This window comes from Catharus ustulatus, chromosome 1 (genome assembly GCF_009819885.2).
Source record: "Catharus ustulatus isolate bCatUst1 chromosome 1, bCatUst1.pri.v2, whole genome shotgun sequence".
NCBI classification, from domain to species: Eukaryota; Metazoa; Chordata; class Aves; order Passeriformes; family Turdidae; genus Catharus; species Catharus ustulatus.
Window position 1 is genome coordinate 121,878,076 of NC_046221.1, and position 22,379 is coordinate 121,900,454.

At 41.0% G+C, this 22,379-nt stretch overlaps 1 protein-coding gene across 2 annotated transcripts in view; it reads left to right on the forward strand.

The window, feature by feature from the left end:
• Positions 1-18,695, forward strand: part of FAM110B (family with sequence similarity 110 member B) — an 83,263-nt gene extending 64,568 nt beyond the window's left edge. For both annotated transcript variants that reach the window (XM_033071922.2, XM_033071913.2), the window contains exons 2-3: positions 672-738; positions 14,917-18,695. In XM_033071922.2, coding sequence (XP_032927813.1) covers positions 15,219-16,331 — 1,113 coding nt within the window. In that variant the 5' untranslated portion in view covers positions 672-738; positions 14,917-15,218 and the 3' untranslated portion in view covers positions 16,332-18,695. The remainder of the gene's footprint in view (positions 1-671; positions 739-14,916) is intronic.
• The last annotated feature ends 3,684 nt before the right edge of the window (positions 18,696-22,379 follow it).

Here is a 22,379-nt window from a genome sequence, read left to right on the forward strand (position 1 = left end):
ATCACTGTAGATTCCATATTTTCATGTCAAAATCAACTAGCAGCTGCCCTGAAATAACATTAACATTTACATATTGGTATTTTTCCCTCAGTTACTTGTAAAGTAGCTGACATTGATTCTATGCCCTACTAAATTTTTATCATAGAAACAGAGTTGTGGTTTTTTTATTTGCGGTATTTGCTCTCCTCTTATTTGGAAGTAACCAAAAACACAACAAAAGCGACTGTTTATAACAAGAACTAAAAAGGCACAATTTTTTGTTGTCCTTCATCAGTGAATTAAAAATTGCATTTTGACATTTTGGCCCTGTTTGCATTTATTCCTTGATTCCCCAGCACAGATGCATTTCATCTCACACATCGGATACTGCGTCATGTGCAAGCTTGTGTTCTGAGACTTCCCTAATGACCTTTTAATTAGTTGTTATTATTACACAGCTCATAGGCTTCAGGCAATTGATGTCATAATTTATCTCCCCTTTCATGTGAAATAGTCCTGATTGCTGTTGTAGCTGCCTTGCACTTCTTCCCCTCCCTTCTCCTGGCATGGACTGGCCTTGGTGTCCTGTTTCCATGACCATCAACACTGATGTGCATGCAACTGCTATGTTGTGGTTTGGACTTTTTTAATGCCTTTTTCATATATTCTTTTCTTGTCTTTCTTTTTTTCAGAATCCTCCAGAGCATTACATTCCCCTGTTCAGAGCGTGGACAAGAGTTTGGCATTCTGTTTTTACAGGTACCTTTTTGAATTAAAATACACATTTTTTCCCTGGGGTAGATAAAAGGAGAGCAATTCCAGAATGATTTTACTGTGTCCTCCTCTACTGTCTCAGGAGGTATGTTATGATAATGAGTTTCTCTTCCTCCACCTTTACTAGTTGATTGGGTTAGCAGCTTTCACTAGTTGCAAGCATCTAGTTGAATGCCATTTCAGAAAGATTGCTGCTTTCTCTTCTCTTGCTGGCCTCAGTCACGCAGCCATGTGTGTGTCAATGTTGCAGAATCCTATTTGGAAGTACTCCAGTAGTTGCAGGCTTTTTCTCACCCTTTATTCCCAACCTGTACTTTTTGGTTGCAGTTACTCCATTCAGTAAATTTGTTTTAGCTTTTCACAATGGAATGAAGACCTCCAGTGCAAGTGAACACTTCTTGCCTTAGTCCTCCAAAGCTTTCTATTTATTTCTCTTACTTACCTGACTCCTTTTTGGAAGTACTCCAGTAGTTCCAGGTTTTTTACCATCCTTTATTCCCAGCCTGTACTTTGGTTACTGTTTTACCACTCAGTAGATTGCATTAGCTTTTTGTAATGACACCTTCAGTGCAAATGAGCACTGAAAAACCTCAGTATTCAGAGCTTTCTGTTGCTTGTTTGGTTATTACTACTATTTTCCAAATACTGAGTCACACAGAATCAGAGAATGGTGACATTGGAAGGGGCCAGAGTGGGTCATCTGGTCCAATCTCCCTGCTTAAGCAGTGTCATCCTAAAGTACATGGTACAGAATTTTGTCCAGACGGTTCTTGAATATCTCCAGCAAGTGAGACTCTACAACCCTTCTGGGCAATGTGTGCTCAGTAAAGAAGTTCTGCTGGTAAACAAGTTCTTATATTCAGGTGAAACTTTCTGTGGGTCAGATTCTGGTGTTGCTCTTTTTCTATTGCTTGGCACCTCTGAGAAGAGCCTGGATCCATCCTCTTGGCACCCTCCCTTCAGATACTGATGTGGATGAGGTCCCCTCTCAGTCATCTCTTCCCAAGGCTGAACAGGCCCAGCTCCCTCAGCCTTCCCTCATAAGAGAAGCTCCAGCCCCTTCATCATCTTTATTGCCCTTTGCTGGACCTGCTCCAGGAGCTCCACATCTCTTGTCCTGAGGAGCCCAGAACTCCACACAGCACTCCAGACATGGCCTCACCAGGGCTGAGGAGAGGGGCAGGATGAGCTATCCCAGCCTACTGGCAATGCCCTTCCTGATGCAGCCCAGGACACCACTGGCCTTCTTGGCCACCAGGGCACTGCTGGTCAGGGACAGATGCTGTCCACCAGGACCCCCAGGTCCTTCTCTAGAGCTGCTTCCCAGCCGGTCAGACCCAGCCTGGCTGGTGCATGGGGTTATTCTTCCCCAGGTACAGGACCCTACACTCGCTCTTGTTAAACTTCAGAAGATTCTTCTCTGCCCATGTCTCCAAACTGTTGAGGTCTCTCTGAAGGGCCACACAGCCCTCTGCAGAATTGACCACTGCTCCCAGCTTGGTGTCATCAGTGAACTTGCTGAGGAGCCATTTGGTCCTTCATCCAGATCACTGAGGGACAAGTTAAGTGGTCCTGAGCCCAGTACAGAGCTCTGGGGGTCACCCCTGGTGACAGGACTGTGGTTAGTCCCTGTGCCACTGATGGTGAACCTTGGGATCTGCTGTTTAGCCTGTTCTCGATCCACCTCACTGTCCAGGCATCCAGCCCACACTTCCTGAGTTTCCCTGTGAGGATGTTGTGAGAGACAGGGTCAAAAGCCTTGCTGAAGGTAGAAGCATGATTTACTTTTAGTGAGGTACTAAACTGATACTAGTGGGATAATAAACTGAGCACTTTCTTATCATCCATGTGGATGGAGATGGCCTCCAGAATGAGCCACTCCATCACCTTTCCAGGGAGACAGGTGAGGCTGGCTGGCTGGTAGTTCCATGTGTCCTCTTTCCTGCCCATTTTGAAAGCTGGGGTGCTTTTTTCCAGTCCTCAGGCACAACTCCATCCACAACACTCTGAGCTTGATCTCGAGGTCTGTGCAGAAGGTGATCATTAAAGCTTACAATCTTTATTTTTGTCACTAAAGCTCTAAAACTAAAGGTGTGAGGAATCCACTGTCAGGAATAATGAAAAGAGTAGCTTCATCCTTGGTGAGTACAAGTAAACCAGCTGAAACCCATGAGGGCAGGAGGGAACAGGAGCTGAACGTGTGGCACTTTGTAGCAAGGGTTGTACAATTCTTGAAAGATTAATAGGGCACTTCTGGTATTTCATTGTAGCAAAGAAAAAAAAACAGTAATCAATGTCTCATGTGTCATGTGTCAAATTAGCAACACACTTCACTAATACTTAGTTTTAATTCTGCTCAGTAAAAGGCATTTCATGTTCATCTGTTTCCAATCAGCATATTTGGCTCCAGAACATAAATTTGCATTGTGTGGGGTCTTAAATTAACAATTATTGCTGCTGTTTTATTTCGAGACAAAATGTTAAGTCTGAGAGTACACATGGCTAATTTAAGAGTAAAAATCTGTTCCCAGAATCTGAAAATCATCCCAGAAGCTGTTTCTATCAGCTGAAGAATAGGGAACTTGACATTCCAGATACGTTTCATATATAGTATGAAATTAAGGCAGCAAAACCATTTTAGCTGTGCCATGGACTGATACCAGGAACATTCAAAGATCTTTGTGGTCTTTGTGATCACAAGTTAACCTACACTAATTTTGCAGTCACATTTCATATTTTTACCTTCCTCCTGTTGTGCTGCATGGGATCTATTTCTGCCGTCTTAGAAATGGGGTTCAATGTTTTGTGTTCATACAGATGCTCCAGTAGGTCTGTAGTTTTGTTGGAAATACATTGCTCATTTTGTCAACAGAAAAGGATGGATTCGTGATTTATGATGAAAGCAGCATTCAGTCCTGACTGGGGTGACACAGCCAGCCCTCCCTTTTTATTAGCTTTTAAAGAATGCCTGGAAACCAGTCCGGATCAGTGATGAACTGGAACTGGGACTGAGGTGCACCTTCAGTGGGGACTCCATTCCCCAGCAGTGGTGGGGGTGGTGTGCTGGCAGGGCAGCTGGGCAGGAGGGGTTACCTTCAGTTTTCTTTCCTGTCTTCTAACAACATGTACCCTTAGACATGAGGTTGTAGAAAAGGGGAATGAACTATATTATGGGAAAATATCCTCTTATCTAGAGAAAAACATAGCTGTACCATTCAAAAATAAATCATTCATGGAGTTGCTCTGAAGGTTGCAGTGCCCTTGAAAACTGCTGTAAACCATGTATGGTTTTTCTTGGGGTTTTTTTCCAAATATAATTTTTAAAATACTTGATTTGTTTTTGCACAGTCAAAACTTTTATAGTGTGTTTATTTAAGAAAAAAAATGCAATATTTCATGTGTATGGAGTTGCAATGCTTAGAAATGGTTAATTCAGGGCAATTAGGTTGTAGACTTTACTTTTAAATAGCCATGCTGACCTTACTGCAGTATATCTCATGTTACAGAAAAGGCTGTTTAATACAAAGGGTTTTGACAAACAAGACCTCACAGCTAATCAGAAGAGCAGCTCAAAGTCCACGGTTGTCAGAATTAGGCCACTCTATTGTATCCCCCTGGCTGAACATTATAATTTTTCTAATGGTGCTGGTTTTACCATGCTCATTTTTTAATTGTGCCTACTGTATTGTCTATTAAAGGTGGCCTTGTAAGTTTTTTATATCAGTAGCAGACATTAATTAGCTGTATTTTAATATTTATTTCTAAAGATGAAATGTTTGTGCTCATGTAGAGAATTTATTAAAGAGAATTTTCAATGTAACAAGCTGTTAAAGTAAGAAAATACTTAAATATAAATAATTATATGGCTTTCTGGTTTCTTGCTTGTAAAATCTTGACAAGTATTATAAGACATATTTATATTTGGGCACTATTTCTTTTAAATATATATTCACAGCATGTAAGAAACTTCAGGAAGGTGCTATTAAGATTTATTTTGAAACTTTGAAAGTAAGCATTTTCAAAAGATTCTTTTACTATATATATCTCTAAAGGAAAGGAAATTTAAAGTATGATGTCTTTTTCCATTTATAATAGCTCTTTATGGTTTATTTTTTTCACTGCGTAAATGATTGGAATTGTTTTTCTTTTCTGGGCTATGTTTGTTTACTTTGGGTCTTCGTGTGTTTGAACATTTCTAGTGTTTTGCAGGATTAGTAACTGCAAGGGAGTGTCTAACTGAAGCTGTTTTCATTGTGGGTTTATGGTTATTTCTCACTTAAAATCTGTTCATACCTATGATACCATATTCCTTTAATGTATTTCTCATTGTAAACAGTTTTAGAGAACTTCCATCAATAACTAAGAGTCTAAACATGGCAACTTGATATTTCAGGGCCTTGGGCCTTTTATGACAGTCTGGTAAATTTTTGCCTTTCCCACAAGAGCAAGCTGACAGCAGTGTTTATGTACATAAATCAGAGATTGCTGGACTCTTTTGAGAAATGGGAGATTGGAACAAATCCCCCGTCCCCAAACTGGGGCAAGTTTCTGATCTCCTGAGAAGAACTGAGTTGGTCTTCCTATTTCAGCTGAAATGTCCTACTTGGTAGAAATTATTTAATTGCACTGGAACAGGGTTAGTAATCCAATTTCATTGTCAAGTACTGTATGTGGTCTTTTATTTGCTTTTATTTTTTTTTAAAGAAAACTTGCAAATACTTTTTTGTTGTTGTTGTTTCAAAGTGGAAACCTTTGAAAGAAAGTGCTGGAGAAGGATCTGTTTCTACATTCTGAATCACAAAATTGTTAGGGTTGGAAGGCACCTCTGGAGATCATCTCATCCAAGGCCCCTGCCAAGGCAGGGTCACCTAGAGCAGGTGGCACAGGAAGGTGTCCGGGTGGATTTTGAGTGTCTCCAGAGAGAGAGAGAGACTCCACAAGCTCCCTGGGCAGCTGTCCCAGTGCCCTGCCACCCTCAATGGAAGGAAGTTCTTCCTCATGCTGAGGTGGAACTTCTGATTTTGTTCCTGGCCATTGCTTCTTGTCCTGTCATTGTACACCACTGAAGAGGGTCTGGCACCATCCGCTTGACACCCACATTTGAGACATTTGTGTAACACAAGGTGTAACCTGACGCTTTGAGTGTCTGCCCTGGAGGGCTGTTCCAGTTTGGACTCCAGATCTAGTGGAGGAAGTGTTTTCTTTGTCATCTTCCAGAACTCTGCAGATACCTGCTGGATAAGAGTGTGAATGACTAAGGTGAAGAGATCCCTGGTTCTTCTCCTACAGATTGGGAATTATCATCAGGCTTAGTTGCTTGCATGTCTGTTCATAGAAATAAGAGCTTCACCTATGCCAGGTGACATTGGTGCTCATGGCATGCCCATGGGCCTCTTTCCCTGAGCACATCTTCGGTCCTACATGCTCATGATCATTGCAGATTTTTCACAGTTCCCTTCTGTAGAAGTGGAACAGGAGAGATGGGCGGCCATAGAACTCATATATGGGAGTTGGGGAAAATGTCCAGGTTTTTGATTTGGTTGTTGTTCAGGACATGGCTGAGGCCATGTAGGCAGACAGAAGAGCTCAGATGTGATTCTCAATGGATTAAGGAAAAAAAAACACTGGCATAGAAACATGTCCTTTGTGGTGAGATCCAAGCTTAAATATCAGCTACCCAAGATTTTTTGAGTACTGCTGTCACTTAAATGGTGAACAGAGACTGTTTCCCCACAGAGTATGCCATGTTAGGTGTGTGTGTGTTTCAGTGCTGATGAGTTTTGAAGGCTCAGCTTGATGTTGCCATGAAGCAGTAGCTATGAAGGAGATGAACCTACAGAAGTCTTCTGGTCATGGGTCCTTAAGTCTTTGACTACAAGGCTGTGTTGGTAGGCACACTGCACATTTAATATAAACATTCATTTTTAAAATCTGTGCTTGCATTTTATCCATTTAAATCTGGCTTGATTTCTTAGTATTTCCAAGATAAAAAGTTATTCTAAGCCAAAGTGTTTTATGTTTTAGAGCTTACTCCATAGTGTAATTAAGGCCAAGTCTAATCCCACAGCTGCACTGGTATGCTGCAGTAGAGTGCTTTACCATTTACACAAATTTTCAAACATTTAAAGGATTTAGGACTATGTTTAATTTATCCCAGTGTAGCAAACTGAATTACAGTAAATTCACGAATACAAGCCGCACGGAGTATAAGCCGCATATCCGGTGTGTTGGCAACATTGATGTCTTTGTCAATAAATAAGCCACACCCGGAATATTAGCCGCACTTTAGTTCGCAGCGAACTTTCACAAAGTCGTCATTTAGTAACACAATCGCGGGATCGCCGGGGCTTACTGGCTTACTGCCGACCTCGGAAACATTGTTTCCAAGTGAAAAAAGACACACCCTTTATTTACAAGCCGAAAAAGACAGGAACAATAGTGTGGTCATTTTGCGAACATTCCCAATGGATCCGCGTTGCCTTTAAACAACCGCTCAGCCACACGGGCAGGCAGCTGAGCTCCGAGCGGAGCCACATCTCCGTGCTGGCACAGGAGCGGCCGCTCTGGCCCTCGCAGCCCCGCGGGGGGAGCGGCCGTTGTAGCCCTCTCCCTGCGAGCCGAGTGGCCGTTCTACCCCTCTCCCTGCGGGCTGAGCGGCTCCCCCAGCCCTCTCCCTGCGAGCCGATCGCCCACTTCATCCCTCTCCCTGCAGGGAGAGAGGCTCCCCCAGCCCTCTCCCTGCGAGCCCAGCCAGCCCCGCAGCCGCACAAGACTGAAAACGCTTTAAAAAGTACAGAGAAATATCACACACTTTTATCGAACTGCCGAGGTAACTCACCGAGGTAACTCACCCCGATAACAACCCCCGCCCCTCAGTAACGCCGCCATCCACAGGCAGGCAATAAGCTGTTCTCTGATTGGTTCATCGTCGGAACAACGGGAAACCATGGATTTCAAACTGTTTCGGCTTGGGACTGGACTGGTATGATACTAGGTAAGGGCAGATATCACATTTTTGTTCATAGATTAGCCGCACCCAAATATTAGCCGCACTTCCGGGTTTCCACCAAAATTTTTGTCTAATTACTGCGGCTTGTATTCGTGAAATTACTGTACCCAGAAGTGGCATTTTGAAAATACTGCTATCAAGATGTATGTTCTGTAGGTGAGTTAATAACTACAGTTTTTTTTGTGAGCGATGCTGCAGAAGTTACTGAGCTGTTTCCCAGCTGCCTGATTACTGATGACACTAATGCTTCTGTTGTTGAAGACCAGACTTGGCAGTGTTGTTGGGGGGACCACGTGGGTGATAGAGTCTGAAAATTCTGCTAGTGAGGTGATGTATCTGTGGTAATACTAGAAGGAGGGTGTTTTGTAGGTGTAGTGCCACATTTTTGTGGAGAGATTTTTATTTCCTTCTTTGCAAATGCATATGATTTCTACAGAACCTATTGCCATAAAGATTTTGGTGGCTTAAAGTATGTCTCACTCTGAAAGCGGGCTTGTTAAGAGTTATCATGGACTTGAGATGGAACTGAAATGAATAATATTCCATTTAAAACATTTTTGCTGAGCTTCATAATTGAAACTATTTTGTTGTTCTGCCTCCCTCTGTTTTCCCCCACTTTGCAGCAGGGAATCCCAAATTAACTTTTTTTTTTACCCCCACACATATTGGAAGCACAACCAGCAGAAAAAAATGGTGGAAAAGGTGGTTTACCAGAATGCCAAATCCAAGCACGGCTGTGAAGGACATCTACCAGGAGCAAGAAGATGAGATGCCAGCTTTTCCTATCAGTAGAGAAGAAAGGAAAAGTGTAGTGCAGATTGCACTGCTGCTTCCATCAGAGCAGAGCAGGAGTTACTGCGCCTTGCAAAAATGGGATAGTGAAGTGGGGAAGCAAAGTGAAGAGAGAAGTACAAGCCCCCCACTTTTTCCAGAGAAGAGGGACCAAGCAGGTGGGACTTGGTACAGCAGGGACCTTTATCAGGGTTTGATGAACCTCTGAAATGTAATTGAACACCAGAGCCAAGTACCCTGTATTGAAGAGGGGGATTTGTTGATCTCTAAAAGTGCATAAAAGATCCTAGGAAAACTGTGTGGGCTCAGGAAACCACAGGATAAATTGGGAATTGTGGCCATGTTTTAAGGAGGAGGCTGTAAATTGAAAACATGACTCTTATGGAGAGCTGTAAAATTTTTAGGCTCTTCTCTTTTTGTTTTTTGGGTTTTTTATTGGTTTTTGTTTTCTTTTTTGTTGTTGTTGTTGTTTTGAGCGACTGAAATTACTGCAAAGAATGCAGTGCTGTCTAAGCAACACAGGGGTCCAAAGAAAACAGAACTGATTTCCACTACAGCTTTTCCAAACAGCCTGCAGTATTGCTTTCAGTAATAAGACATTTTATTTTGGTTTATTCTGTCTTGTTGGAAGAAAGGGGAATTTCATTTCTGGGCTTTCTTATGGATTTATGCAGCCTGTTGAAAGAAATCAGGGTTTTCATCATTGTGAGGTATCTGTAGGGCAGTGTTTAACCCAGAAGCATCACTGAGAGTGGATTATTTCTCCTGGGTAGGAGATGTAAACAGTGATGGATTTCAGAATTAAGCAAAATACTTTCTGAAGTTCTTCTCTTTCAAAGAGGCTATCTCTATCCAGTTCCCAGTGAGCTCTTGCCATAGGGTTAGTATGTAAGTATAGCTGCTAGGTTGCTTTCCTACTTTCCAGATGTTTATACCTCCATGGGTTTTCCAGCAGCTATTTCAACTTAAAAGTGTTAGCATTTCTGATTATGGCAATGTCCTGCTTTAAGCCTCATCTCTGCACATTGAAATAGAAAGAGTGCTCAGCGGTGACACTATTGTATTTATGGAGAGTTTTGTCTAAAAGCCTTTGATGTAAGAGCAAAGCAGAATTAGCATAAATATATCAGCCCGTATTATGCTCAGTTATGCAAGCTATTGCAAACAATGCTACTTATAGTTTGGGTTTTTTTTGGTGGGAAGCAACACATCAGCAGTGAAAAGTGCAGTGAACTTTGCCAAAGTTACTACCTTCCAACTTGGTGGAAATTTCTCTTGCCTACATAATTCTTCTACTCTTAGTTTTAGGTCACTGTAGTTCACATTGTTCATGACCTTTTGAAGGTTTAAGTGTACACTTGAATAGATGCAAATTGCTCTTACTTGTTCACTGTATCATGTTTTAGGGGAGGAACAGAGTCGAAAATAGGCACTTTCATTAGTATTTTGAGTCATGGTAGATCTGAAAGACTATTTCATCTCCTCATGCTTTATCTTGACAGTTAATATTATGTGAGACCAAGACCCCACAGCATACACATCTTTATCTAAAATTGGTTTAAAAAAATGAAATACTGCTGCCATTCTGGATATGGATGATCTTTTATCAATTTCAGCCAAGTTTACTTAGGCTTTACATGTTTTTCTAAAGTTAGTAACATATATATGTGAGGTGTACAGTGGTAATTATCCACGGAATATCAGTTTTAGGCATACATATTAGTATAACTTAGCACATGGATCTGTAGCCAGTCATTCTCAGTGAAGCTCTCATTTGTAGGTTTTGCAGTGACTGTTAAAAAACCAGAATCTTTACAAGGGGACCTGCAGCTCTGAAGTTCACCCCAGGTGTTAGAGGAACCTGGTTTTCCATCCATGTCCTGTGTTCCTGTGCAGATTTTGTTTTGTGATCTCTTTGAGTCCTCTTGCAGCCTCTTCTTGATTACTTATACTGGAATTTATGTCATGTTTATGGTGCATCTTGAGGTAGTGGTAGTTATATTTTATCACCTGGAAAATGAAATTGACACAGGCCTTTAAATATCAAGGAAAGCAGAGTAAAGGCTGTCAGCCTTCATTATATTTATCCACTGTACATCATCCTCCCTTCTGTGCAATCTCTTCATCTGCTGTCCCAGAGGGATGAATTAGGAGAACGAGCTTCGTTGTAACTTTGTCAGGTGTCCTCACCAAAGTCAAGGACAGAAATTTCACTCATTTTGACCACATTTTCACATGGCTTTTTTGCTGCTTTTTCTGTAACTTGAATACTGCTAAAATAGGTAATGCCTTTCTGTGGATACTTTTAGACAAAGACTGGCTGAAACCTGGCCAATGCGTAGGAGCTACAGTGCACCACAGAACTGAGGAGGGAAGTGTTATTTACTGTCAGTTGACATCATTCAGTCTGTGTTTAGAATGCAGTTTTAGGTATGAGAGGAAAAAAGGAACTCTATTATTGTACAATACTATTGTATTCATAATAGTGCTAGAAATAAATACTTACCACAATGGGATCTGTTCATGAATTTCTCATACATTTCAAGAAACTACATATTTAGAATATATGGACCTGGGATTCCAAAGTGTCAGCATAGTTTATCTCCTCCTACTGCCTTGGTTTTAAATTAAGGAAAAAATATTTTACAGGAGATTTATTTGTAGTTAATGTTAGTTGTATAGCTATTGTTGCTCTAGACTGTGTTATGTTCCCCTAAATCATGCAGATAGTGCATTGGTTATTTAAATATGAGTATCTGACAAACATATTATGGACTCAAGAGTGATTAGAGGGTGATGCCTAAAATAAATGAAGTGCTTTGAATCTCTGCCTGTGCCACAAAGGAATCCTGAATTGAAGTGTCTGGCTGAAATTCCAGCTTTAGAAACCCAAAACTTTGTCCATTTTGTATTCTACTCAGCAGGCCTACAATAGTTGTGGGGTATTAGAGGAGCTCCATAAGACCTTTCAGAAATGTTTTATTTTTGAACGCATGCATAAGTTTTTCTTGAAATAATTTCTTAAGTCTAGTAGTTTTTTAAGGAGGAACAATAATGGAAATCCAGAGTAAATCCTGAAAAAACAGTTCAGTCTATAGAAGGATTACACCTATAGAGCAGACCTCTGGATGTAAACCAAGAGAAAGGAACATTTCTTGGGTCCTTGGTTATATTTCACACATTTTCTGGGAGTACCTGAAGAAAATCTGTTTGCCTTCAAATTTCTGCAGGGTGTTACTGGTACCAGAGATGTACCCAACACAGCATTCAGGTGCCTAAACAGTGAGTTTCTTTGGAGTTTAAGCCAGAAAAAAAGCCATTTCTCTGCCCTGATTGCTGCAATGATGATCTTCCCAACTGGAATCTAAGTCTTCCTGAGACTACGCTGTACTGTAATGTCACTGTGGTGTTTCAGGTGCCCATGGACAGAAGAGAGGCTGGTAGAAATTGAACTCACTTCCCCAGTTAGCAGTAGGATCAGGCTGCAGTTATCACTAGCAGAGGAAGAAGTTTCATTTGATTTTACATTCATCCTCTTTCATCACACTTTCTTTTTTAACTGTATCTGGTTAATAATTGTTATCTTTCTGATGAGAGTACTGACTAAGCTTTCTGTGGATATTCAAATGCAGCACTTCAGTGCAATGAAACAATTTAACCAATACACAAATAGTTGATCCCTTTTCATAGCTGCATGTTTCTTAATTTATAGCAGCAGCCCCACAGGTACAAAGCCTACAGGACTGGCCACATAACCACTTGGCTGTTACCCCCCAGGCTCCCTGTGCTGGTTCAGGTGAACATTTCTGTCCTGGCTCCTCACCAGGTCCTTGCTTTTCTTTTTAGACATGCCTGAAGCACGTTGCCAGTTGCAGCATATTTCCATTGACTCCAGGGCACTTGGCTCCATACATGCCTGCAAACAAGCACACTTGTTCTCTCAGATAAACACACACTCATGGTGGGATTTATTTTTCTTCTTTTTTATCCTTTTAAGTGGGGTGCTGAAGCCAATGTGGTTGCTCAGGCAATGCTTGCTGACATTGATGAGAACTATCCAAAGTAAGGAAGTTGTTAAATACTGGGAAAAGACTTCCAGAAGCAGCCTGGAGCTGGAGCCCTGGTTCCCGTAGCTCTGATCTGTAGTGGAGTGCAGAGCCACTCTCCAGGAGGAGAATGGAGTTGGCAGCTGTCCTCAAGGACAGGACCATGGTCACCTTTAATGACAGTGGTCAAGGAGGAAAGTTGTGCTTCTTACTCAAGTCGTATTAACTCAGTTGGGTGACAGTGTTAACTACAAAGAGTTCGGTTGTTTGTGGGGTTTTCTTTCTCTTGATGAAATCCCTGCTCTCACATAGATTTGATTTCTGCATACAGGTATTAAACATACAGATCAATGGGGTATTTGTACAGGCACTTAGCCATCCAGCTCTGAGCTGGCAATGTGGAGAGATTTGCTTTGTGTGTATGGAAGAGAAATGTGTGTGCAGATGCATGTTGGAATTGCCTTCTGCAGATTTTGAAGTTTCATACTTAATTTCAAAACAGTACCAATAAATATGTTGATTCAAATGAGGAAAGCTTTTTCTCTTTCAGAGAGACTTAGTTTAAATTCAGGAAGTCAAACTGCTGAGGAGTTAGCACTAGGATTTATAAAACAACATTAAAAGAGAAGCTTAATTAACATTTCACTACCCTTCAATTGCACTGAATATGTGTCTGGTTTATCACCCACCTAAATATGTTAGTTTGTATTTGAAGAATGCATGTGACAGTGAGCCTTCAGGAGAAAGCTCAGCTTTTTCCTATAATCTCATTATAGCATTTGTATATTTTATTTGATTGCTTTGACCTTGGATAATATGTGGAAAATATTTAAGTATATATCACATATTTCTGAATATGAGTAGTTGAGGTTGTTTTGTTTTTACTGTTAATGTAACTTCAGCTGGAATTTCTTTTTTTTTTTTTTTGTGGGGTGTTGGTTTTTTGGTTTTTTGTTTGTTTGGGGGTTTTGTTTTTGGTTTTTGTTTCTTTTTTTTTGCCAAAACAATGTAAACCCTGTATTTAGTAAGTTGAGTATTGATGGATGAGAATACACAGGATGAAAGCAAGTCATCCCAGGGAAGGATGCTTCTCTGTTTTCTTTAGGGTAGAGTGAAGAAGTAGCAGCTGTTTTCTTTCTCTCCCTAAAGATCATAGTGATAATAGAAATGGGATATTAAAGAGGGCAGCATAGATTAATGGGACAGTAATAAAACAAATTAGACCCATTAGCAAAATCACTGCTTGAAAAGTGGATTCTGTGATAAGTGCCCTTCAGTGCCTCATGTAGGAAAAATTGTTTCAGCACTTGTAATATCATCCATGGTCTTGGGTTTTAGACTGTTGTGACAATCTCAGTGATAAAACCTTAAAATAATTTAGATTAAGTTAAATTTCATTTGTACTTACTGCTTGATAGAAAACCTGAATGATTGTATCTGCATGTTGAAGACAAGTTCTTCTTTTTCAAACCCAGTCACAATGGTTTTGAGCGTCCCCAAAATCTTACATAAAAAAACCAAAGCCATTTTTTGTTGTTCTGTTAAGCCTGTAAGGTGATCATGAGAGCTGCAAAGCCTTCTTTTATTGCTGGAGCACTGGTGCTTTGGATGCTAATGTTCAAACAGACTAGGAACTGGAACTGGTGGATTTAGTGACATCTGTTTTTATTTATTGATTCTGTATTAGATTAGCAAGGAAAGATGTGGGTTGCACTTAAAACTCTACTTGTCTCTGTTTACTCTCTGCTTTTGAGACCGTATTGTTTTCTGGATGATCTAATCAGCAAGAAAAATACTTTATGGCAGAGATTTATACAGCATGTTGCCTATAAGGAGAAAAATGTTTGGGGGTTAGAGATAAAACATATTCACAAATCTACTTAACTAAGTCAAATATATTGATATGAAGTGCTCTTTTACTGGGAGATGAGTGGGTCCAAGTCTCTGAATTGTCTCATTCTGCTTCCCTCTCTCCCTCTAGAAATACACAGCTGTATTGTGGTGGGGCTTAATTTTTTTTTAATTCTCCCACCCATTGTAATTTTGTTGAATCCAAGCTCAGAGTGTAAATATCAATCGATACATGTCCTGTGAGATGCAGAGGGGTGCTGGGCGCGAGCGGGGCAGGGGCACCCTGAGCGCTGCATCCCTGTGCCAGCGGTGCCAGCAGCATCCTGGGCGGGTGGCGGTGGGAGAGGAGGGCCAGGAGGCAGAGAGGGCTGGGAGGCAGAGAGGAGAGGGCTGGGAGGCGGCTGTTGCTACCGCTCTGATGTCAGGCGCTCCCGCTAACGTGTGGTTGGTTGTTCTGCCTTTCAGATCGCTGCCGCTCCTGGGGCGCAGAGGGGACGGCGAGACTCCCACATCTTTCAGCCAGAAGAAAGGAGCCAGCGGAGCAGACTAATACGGACTTGTGTCGGGTGCCCTTGCCCTACAAAGGCTGCCTTTAAAAGAGAAACGCAGTGCTATTTAATGAGCTGTGAGATGAGGCACTGCTGCTAACGCTCAGATCCCAGGATTCATCGGCTATTCATTGTGCTTAATGTACATGTTTCTGCACCGTGCATTTAGGAGATCCCAGAGAAGAATCCAAAACGGCTGCGGGGGAAAGACCACCAAACATGCCTACAGAAACATTACCGACAGGTAGCATGGTGAAGCCGGTCAGCCCTGCCGTGACTTTCACATCTGCTGTTCCTCTCCGCATCCTGAACAAAGGACCTGACTATTTTCGCAGGCAGGCGGAGCCTAATCCAAAAAGACTGAGTGCAGTGGAGAGGCTTGAAGCCGACAAGGCAAAATACGTCAAGAGCCAGGAGGTCATCAATGCCAAGCAGGAGCCCGTGAAGCCGGCGGTGCTGGCGAAGCCGCCGGTCTGTCCTGCGGCCAAGCGAGCGCTGGGGAGCCCCACCTTGAAAGTCTTCAGCAACAATGCAAAGACTGAGAGTGGGGTTCAGAGAGAAAATCTGAAACTTGAGATTTTGAAGAATATCATCAACAGCTCTGAAGGCTCCAGCTCAGGTTCAGGGCATAAGCACGGTCCCCGAAATTGGCCACCCCATAGGGCCGATTCGACAGAGCTGAACCGACACTCGTTCGCCGAATCCTTGAAGGTTTACCCCACACAGGGCCGGAACAGCCCGCAGGAGAGCAGCTCCAATGTCAGCAGAAGGCTCCTAGATCAGTCAGCAGAGACTTTCTTGCATGTCTCTCACAGCTCTTCAGACATTAGGAAAGTAACTAATGCAAAGCCCTTAAAAGCAATACCCTGCAGTAGTTCAGCCCCACCTCTGCCTCCAAAGCCCAAAATCGCTGCCATTTCCACCCTAAAATCCCCAGAGATTGAGGCAGTCGAGTCTGGATGCGGAGTTAGTAGAAGACCCTCCCTACAGCGATCAAAATCAGACTTAAGCGACAGATACTTTCGCGTTGACGCAGATGTCGAACGATTCTTTAACTACTGCGGACTGGATCCTGAAGAGCTTGAAAACCTTGGGATGGAAAATTTTGCAAGGGCTAACTCTGATATTATATCCCTCAACTTTCGCAGTGCAAGCATGATTAGCTCAGACTGTGAACAGTCTCAGGACAGCAACAGTGACCTTAGAAATGATGACAGTGCCAATGACCGTGTGCCATATGGCATTTCTGCCATTGAAAGGAATGCCAGAATCATCAAGTGGTTATATAGCATCAAGCAAGCTAGAGAGTCACAGAAAGTGTCCCATGTGTGAGAGAGAAATACACCGTAGAAAAAAGCAAGGACTGTATCTTTGTCTGTGAATATTCAGTTTGTGAAGGGTTGTGAAGTCTACTTGAAGTCTTGTACCCTTCTCAAATCTCTTTGTGTTGCTTGTTGTGCAATGTTTCCAAGTTGCATGCCTGTCAACATGTGAGCTGACCTGGCTTCCACTTGAACAATAACTAACTACAAAGCCTGGCTGAGCATACACATTATCTGCCAAAAGTTTAAGACAAGAATCTGATTAGGGCTTCAGTATAATCAAAGTGTTTACATGGAAAGGTTATATGACTTCTTTGGTATTTATGTGGTTCCTTGTGGATTTTATATATATGTCACTTTTTGTCTTAATACAGATATTGTCAACTGACGTTACTCGTTTCTAAGTTGAAACAGAATCCCTTTGAGGGGAAGAAAAGTGGAATTGGCCAAAATATGAGGTTTAGGCATACGACGATAGGCAAAACAGCCTTATCTCTTGTAGAAAGTGCATTATTGGCACATGAAAGCTGTTTCTAAAAGGCAAAGAATGCTATGTTCTTAAATTATGTATCATTGTTCAACTATATATCCCTACTTGTAGTATGGCACTGTTCAGTAAAAGTTTCTTTTTCCTAGGTAAGCTCCCTCTGTTTTACAGCAGAAGTAGTCTAGTGAACCTGCTTGATCTCTCATACACTAAATGAGTCTTGCATTTGGGTTGGTGTAAGCATTTTAATGATTTTGTATTATAGCAGTTGGAGAAGCTTAAAGAAGGTTGGAGTCAGCAGATGAAAATGGCGCAGGTGCAGGACTTTGTGGGTTTGATTTTTACTCAAAGATTCCTGGTCTTAAACTTTTGACGGGAATAATTAGATCCTATAGCTGATATTGAATGCCTTTATTAGTCAAAACACATCATGACTACGAACTCCATGCTGTCTTAATTTTTTTTGTAGACCTATTTGAACAGTTAATGAACAAAAATGGAAACACACAGCCATATCAATATAATGTCTCCTATTCAGAAGTAAATACACTCAGTAGCTGAACTATATCTGAAAAAATGTGATTATGTTGTCTTGCATATGTTATATCTAAGGCTGTGAAAGTTTGTTCCAGCTCTAGGAAAGTGTAGAAACATGACAGTATGCAGCTTTTCTTTTCTATTTTTTTTTTCCTCCTTAAGATGGTGAGTGCTGCGAATCAACCTGTTACAAATCTTTCAACAATCTGTCTTCCCAGTGGTTTAATTAACTGTCATCTCACCTGACAGTGGTGGTGTGGTAGTGGAGAAGTTGAAAGTACAGTGGTCTGCTTCATGATTATTGTATTCATGCTTTGAAGTAAATTGCAGCACTACCTTATACTACATCAGCTAATAGGAACCTTTTTTATTGTGTAAATGCTGTAAGACTTTGTATATACTTCAGTTGTTACAAAATCTTTAAAAGGAAGAGTGTTATGCTAATAAATAGCTCCTGGTGCAGGTATGGTAGGGTTTTTTTGTTCTTCTTTTCACCCCTCCCATTCTTAAAACTGTATCAGGAACTCAATTGCAGTGTGTTTTAGTGCTGTAGAAGGTCTTGGTTAAATAATAGTTCCAGTAAAAGGTTTCTTTTACTAAAGTGCTTTTCAGAATATAATTTTTTATAAAATAACTATAGCAGCATGATCTGTCTGAAGAACTAGAAGAGATTTTCAAGACTCCTAAAATAGCTTGCTTCTTCCTTACCTAGCAATGTTACTGTTCCCGTTTATAGCATCTGTTCGTAATGAATCACCGCAGTCTTCTGAATTATTCTTCAGTAGTGCTTATTTATATATTTGAATATTAAAGCTGTTTTACAAAGTCGGGTTCTATCTTTTCTCTGAGAAGCCTGTAGCCCAACTTCTTACAGATAGCTACAGTTAATGCAGGCAAGACTGGAAGTGGAGCCATGCAGTCATTTGTTTCCTATGGAATTATCCTACATCCAGTTTTACATAATTAATCTCTAAATGTTTGTTCATGGAGGGGGGAAGCACACATTCAGTTTCAGCACACATTCAGCTTCAGAAGGCTACTCTATGATTTTTACAGTTGACTTCACAACCTAAGACTTACAACATTCCTAGCTCAGACACACAAAAAAAAGAAAAGAGGAGCTCTGTATTTCAGCTACAGGCACATTTGTGACATTTTAAGCTCCATGGGTTTCAGTTGGCATTGACATCACACTGGTTTTTCAAGCATATTTTTCCAATAGTAAGTTCTACTCAGTTCAGTGACTGTTTTGCCAAGGAAAATAATGCTTGAGGGATTAAAGCCAAGTGTAATGCAGCTGTACAGCAATGAAATAAAGAAGTTAAAACCGAAATAAAAAATGCACCCACATTGTTCTCTCTCAAGTGTTTTCAGAATGATGATAAACATGCTATCTCAAGTGTTGTCAGCCAAAAACAGTAATAAAGAAGCCTTTATAACTAGAAAACGGATTAGAGCTTATGCTATTCTGAACTTGTTTCCTGAGGTTTTTTGGGAATTTCCTTTTAATCACGCAAGGGGTTGTGAGCTATCTGTAAGAGGGCATTTCCTCACCCAAGATCTTAGGCAGCACCCTTGGAACAGCACAGACTCTGCCTTTGCTCTCCCTGCTTCTTACAGTGTGCACGTGAATAAGATTTTACAGGGTCTAGACCTTCACAATCAGCTGAACTTGCAACTCTGGTAAGATTGCAATAATAGAAATCGTGGGATTGCAAAAAGTCCACAAGGCTTTGAACAAGTATGTGACAATCACCTTCATTTGTCGCTTTATTGCCATTTATGCAGAATAGTGTTTAATTATTTGTGGTCTTGTTATTACCTGTACATTTGCATAAAACCCAAATCATTGGAGTCTGATTGTTTTTGTATTCAAATGGGAATAACCATTCTATATAATATAATATTATATATTATCTGACTTTGCAGACAGGTAATCCTATCACAAGAGTGCATGACTTGTCTCTGCCTTAGGAGATTCCTGAGTGCTGAATTCGCAAAGAATTATAACCAGCTGAAATGCTTCATCAGGGACCTGCTCTGGCCATGCTCCTGCTGTGTCCAGCAGGCATTTACCTGGGTACAAAGTGCACTGTAGGTGTTCACAGCTAAACAACAGCTCTGGATGCAGCTCTGGAGGGAAATGCAAGCCTGTGATGTCCTGTGAAAGGCAGTACTGAGCCCAGCAGTGACAGTCCTGGTCACAGCAGTGGAGAAAAGTGTGAGTGTGTCTTCAGTGGTTGGTATGAATTCATACACATACACACAGACAGAAGAAACCACCACAGAGGTTTATGGTGGTTCTGTTACTTTGGCTTGACAGAGAGGGAAGGGAAGAGGAAAATGGTGTGACCAATTACACTTTGAAATCTACTTACAGCTTTGCACAGAGGTAAACCATTCATCTGAGTGAAAGAAGTGGGCCTCAAAGTAAAACCAGTCTTTTAATCACTTCATATTATATAGTAAGTAACAATGTCATGAAAGATGAGAGATAGAGGATCTGTGCCACAAATTTACATTCAACAAATACAAGTACTGAAATTGTCTGTTTTTTAGGAATACCATTTCTGCAAAGGAGAGCTCTGCTGTGAGTGTATGCACCATCTGAGTGACCGAGGGCTTTTGAAGGGTAAACACAGAATGATGATGCTTTTGGCAGTAATTCAAAAATCAAAAGGCACACTCAGACAACAGAGCCAATCAGTATTGCTGACTTACCTCTTTTTACAGCAGTTTATCCAGCCGTGGAAGCCATACGCACTTGATTCTAGTCATTCAATGAAAAACAAAGTGCTTAATGGAGCTCTGCAGCACAGAGCTGAATAATTACAGTCTGCAGGAGGAGGGGAAGGGAACTAAACCTTAAAAACAGGCTTCCTGATACCTATTGATTATGGGGTGATAATGTTTAGTACATTACATTCAGAGCTCATTTGTTTATAGGAAACATTGTATTGAGCAGAGTAGTCTAACAAATCTGGGATGGGCCAATTTTCCAAGGCCATAAAACTCTTGTTCTTTGTGAGTAATGCTGCTACACCAGTAACTAAACACATTAAGCCTAGAATATAAGAGCATCTGGAGTTTTTGTTCCCATGAACAGTAAGGGTCCATTGCCTATTTTGGCAATGAATATAAATGTGCTATACAGGAGAATAAATTGGTCAAGGTGTTTTGTCCTGAATTATAAGATAACTCTGTATGACAATCCTTGTTACCAAGTTTTAAATATTCACTAGTGTTCCAAATTCATTTGACATTCCTTGCTGTCAGCAGAGAGACTCCAATAATCTGCCCTTTGAAATATGTCATCCATAGCTTAATGGGAAAGGCCATTAAAATTCTCTGTTCAGTGTAAGGACTTTTATCTCCTGATGATGGCATCTGCTAAGTGAACCTCTAAATAAGCACATTTCAGTTAGAAGTATTAACCCATAAATGTCTTTTATTTTTCTCCCTGAAAGCCCAAATGGTGATCGATAGCTGAGTCCTACCATTTGTTACAGTTACTATATTATTGCTAAATACTCAGTTGATGTCCCTTGGGTTGCAGTGCAATCTAAAGTGGAGATACCTACACTACACCGTTTGTCTTGCCCTGGTAGGTATGAACAGCCTTCAAGCTGATTCTACATCTGATTACTTAGGAACTTTGTTGTGGCTGCCCATCAAAAGTGATTAATAATAAGCAGTGACTTAAAATAATGAAAAACAGTCATTTATAGATCATAAAAGTAGCCTCTTTAATGTCATTCTTCTAAATTTAAAGTAATTTCCGTGATGACAAGATTTTCTTATGACAAGAATAAGAGAGTGCTAGTATTTGTGCTTATTATTGTTTCTTGCTTTTGGCACAGCAAGACATCTCCACCTTTTTGGTGTCTCGCCCTTTCTGAGTTTTCCCAGATTTCTTCTTTTCTGTGTCTTCCTTCCCTTGTGGTATCTGACTTTTACATCATCTCTGCTTTGAAACTTACAGCCAAGGTCATAATATTCTCCTTCCTTAACCTCCTTTCAAAGCTACTTTCACACAACTTGTTCTGTCTTTTATAACCCCTGTATTCATGACAGCCTGTTCCCAAGAGAGTAACTCTGTGGCTACAGTTGAGCTGCCATGTCCTGAAAAGATAGTAATCTTTTTAATGGATTATTTTTAATTTTCTGGGGTGTCATGTTATTTCCAGGCAAGATGTAACAGTGAGAGGTGCTTCTTCAGGAAAATACAGTGATTGAAAATGCTCATGAAGAACAGGACATCAAACATATTTCAGAAGTATAAACTTCTTGGTCCAAAATAATCTGTATTTTTTTTCTCTATCATATCTCACTCTGTGCATTCTCTTGCTATTTCTGTATCCAAATAAAATGCTGGCTTGAGGACAGCAGTGTGAAAAGGTGGTACAATTCCCAGTGGGCAGAATGCTATGGGGCCGCTATCCAGGAAATATTTACTGTTTTGCCTTCTGCTGTTTGGTATCAGGGTACCTGTGTGTGTCTTGCACCTTTGGCATCCAGACCACTTGTGCTGTGTGTGCAGTTCCCAGAACTGCCCAAAGGGATTTGTAAAGCAAAAGGACAGTGGAAGATCCAGAAGGGACAAAGCCTGTCCTCACCCCGGCTATTGTGGAAAACTTTCAGCAGTGGTAAGAGAAGGTTTAGAAGCTGAAGTCCCCAAACTGCCATCTCATGCAGCCCTGGGGCTGAGGGGCTGAGGCTTCAACCCTGTGTGTGAGAGAAGGGTATCTGGGTGCCTGGGAGACAGGGTAAATCAGTGTGTGGAAGCAGCACTTGCTGAAGCATGCTACTGTTTCACTAAATGCCTGCTATTCATGTCTTAAAACATGAAGACAAAAAAAGGAACAGGGTTGAGATTTGGAGAACAGCTGTGTATGCAAATGCTTTCAGACAAGATGTGGAGGTGGGCAGATAGTTTTGCTTTTTAAGAAAGGAAGCTTTTAAAAGATCTTTTAATAAATGACCTGCTTTTCAAGTATATTAATATTTTATGAAGACTGTCTTGCCATTTTGAAC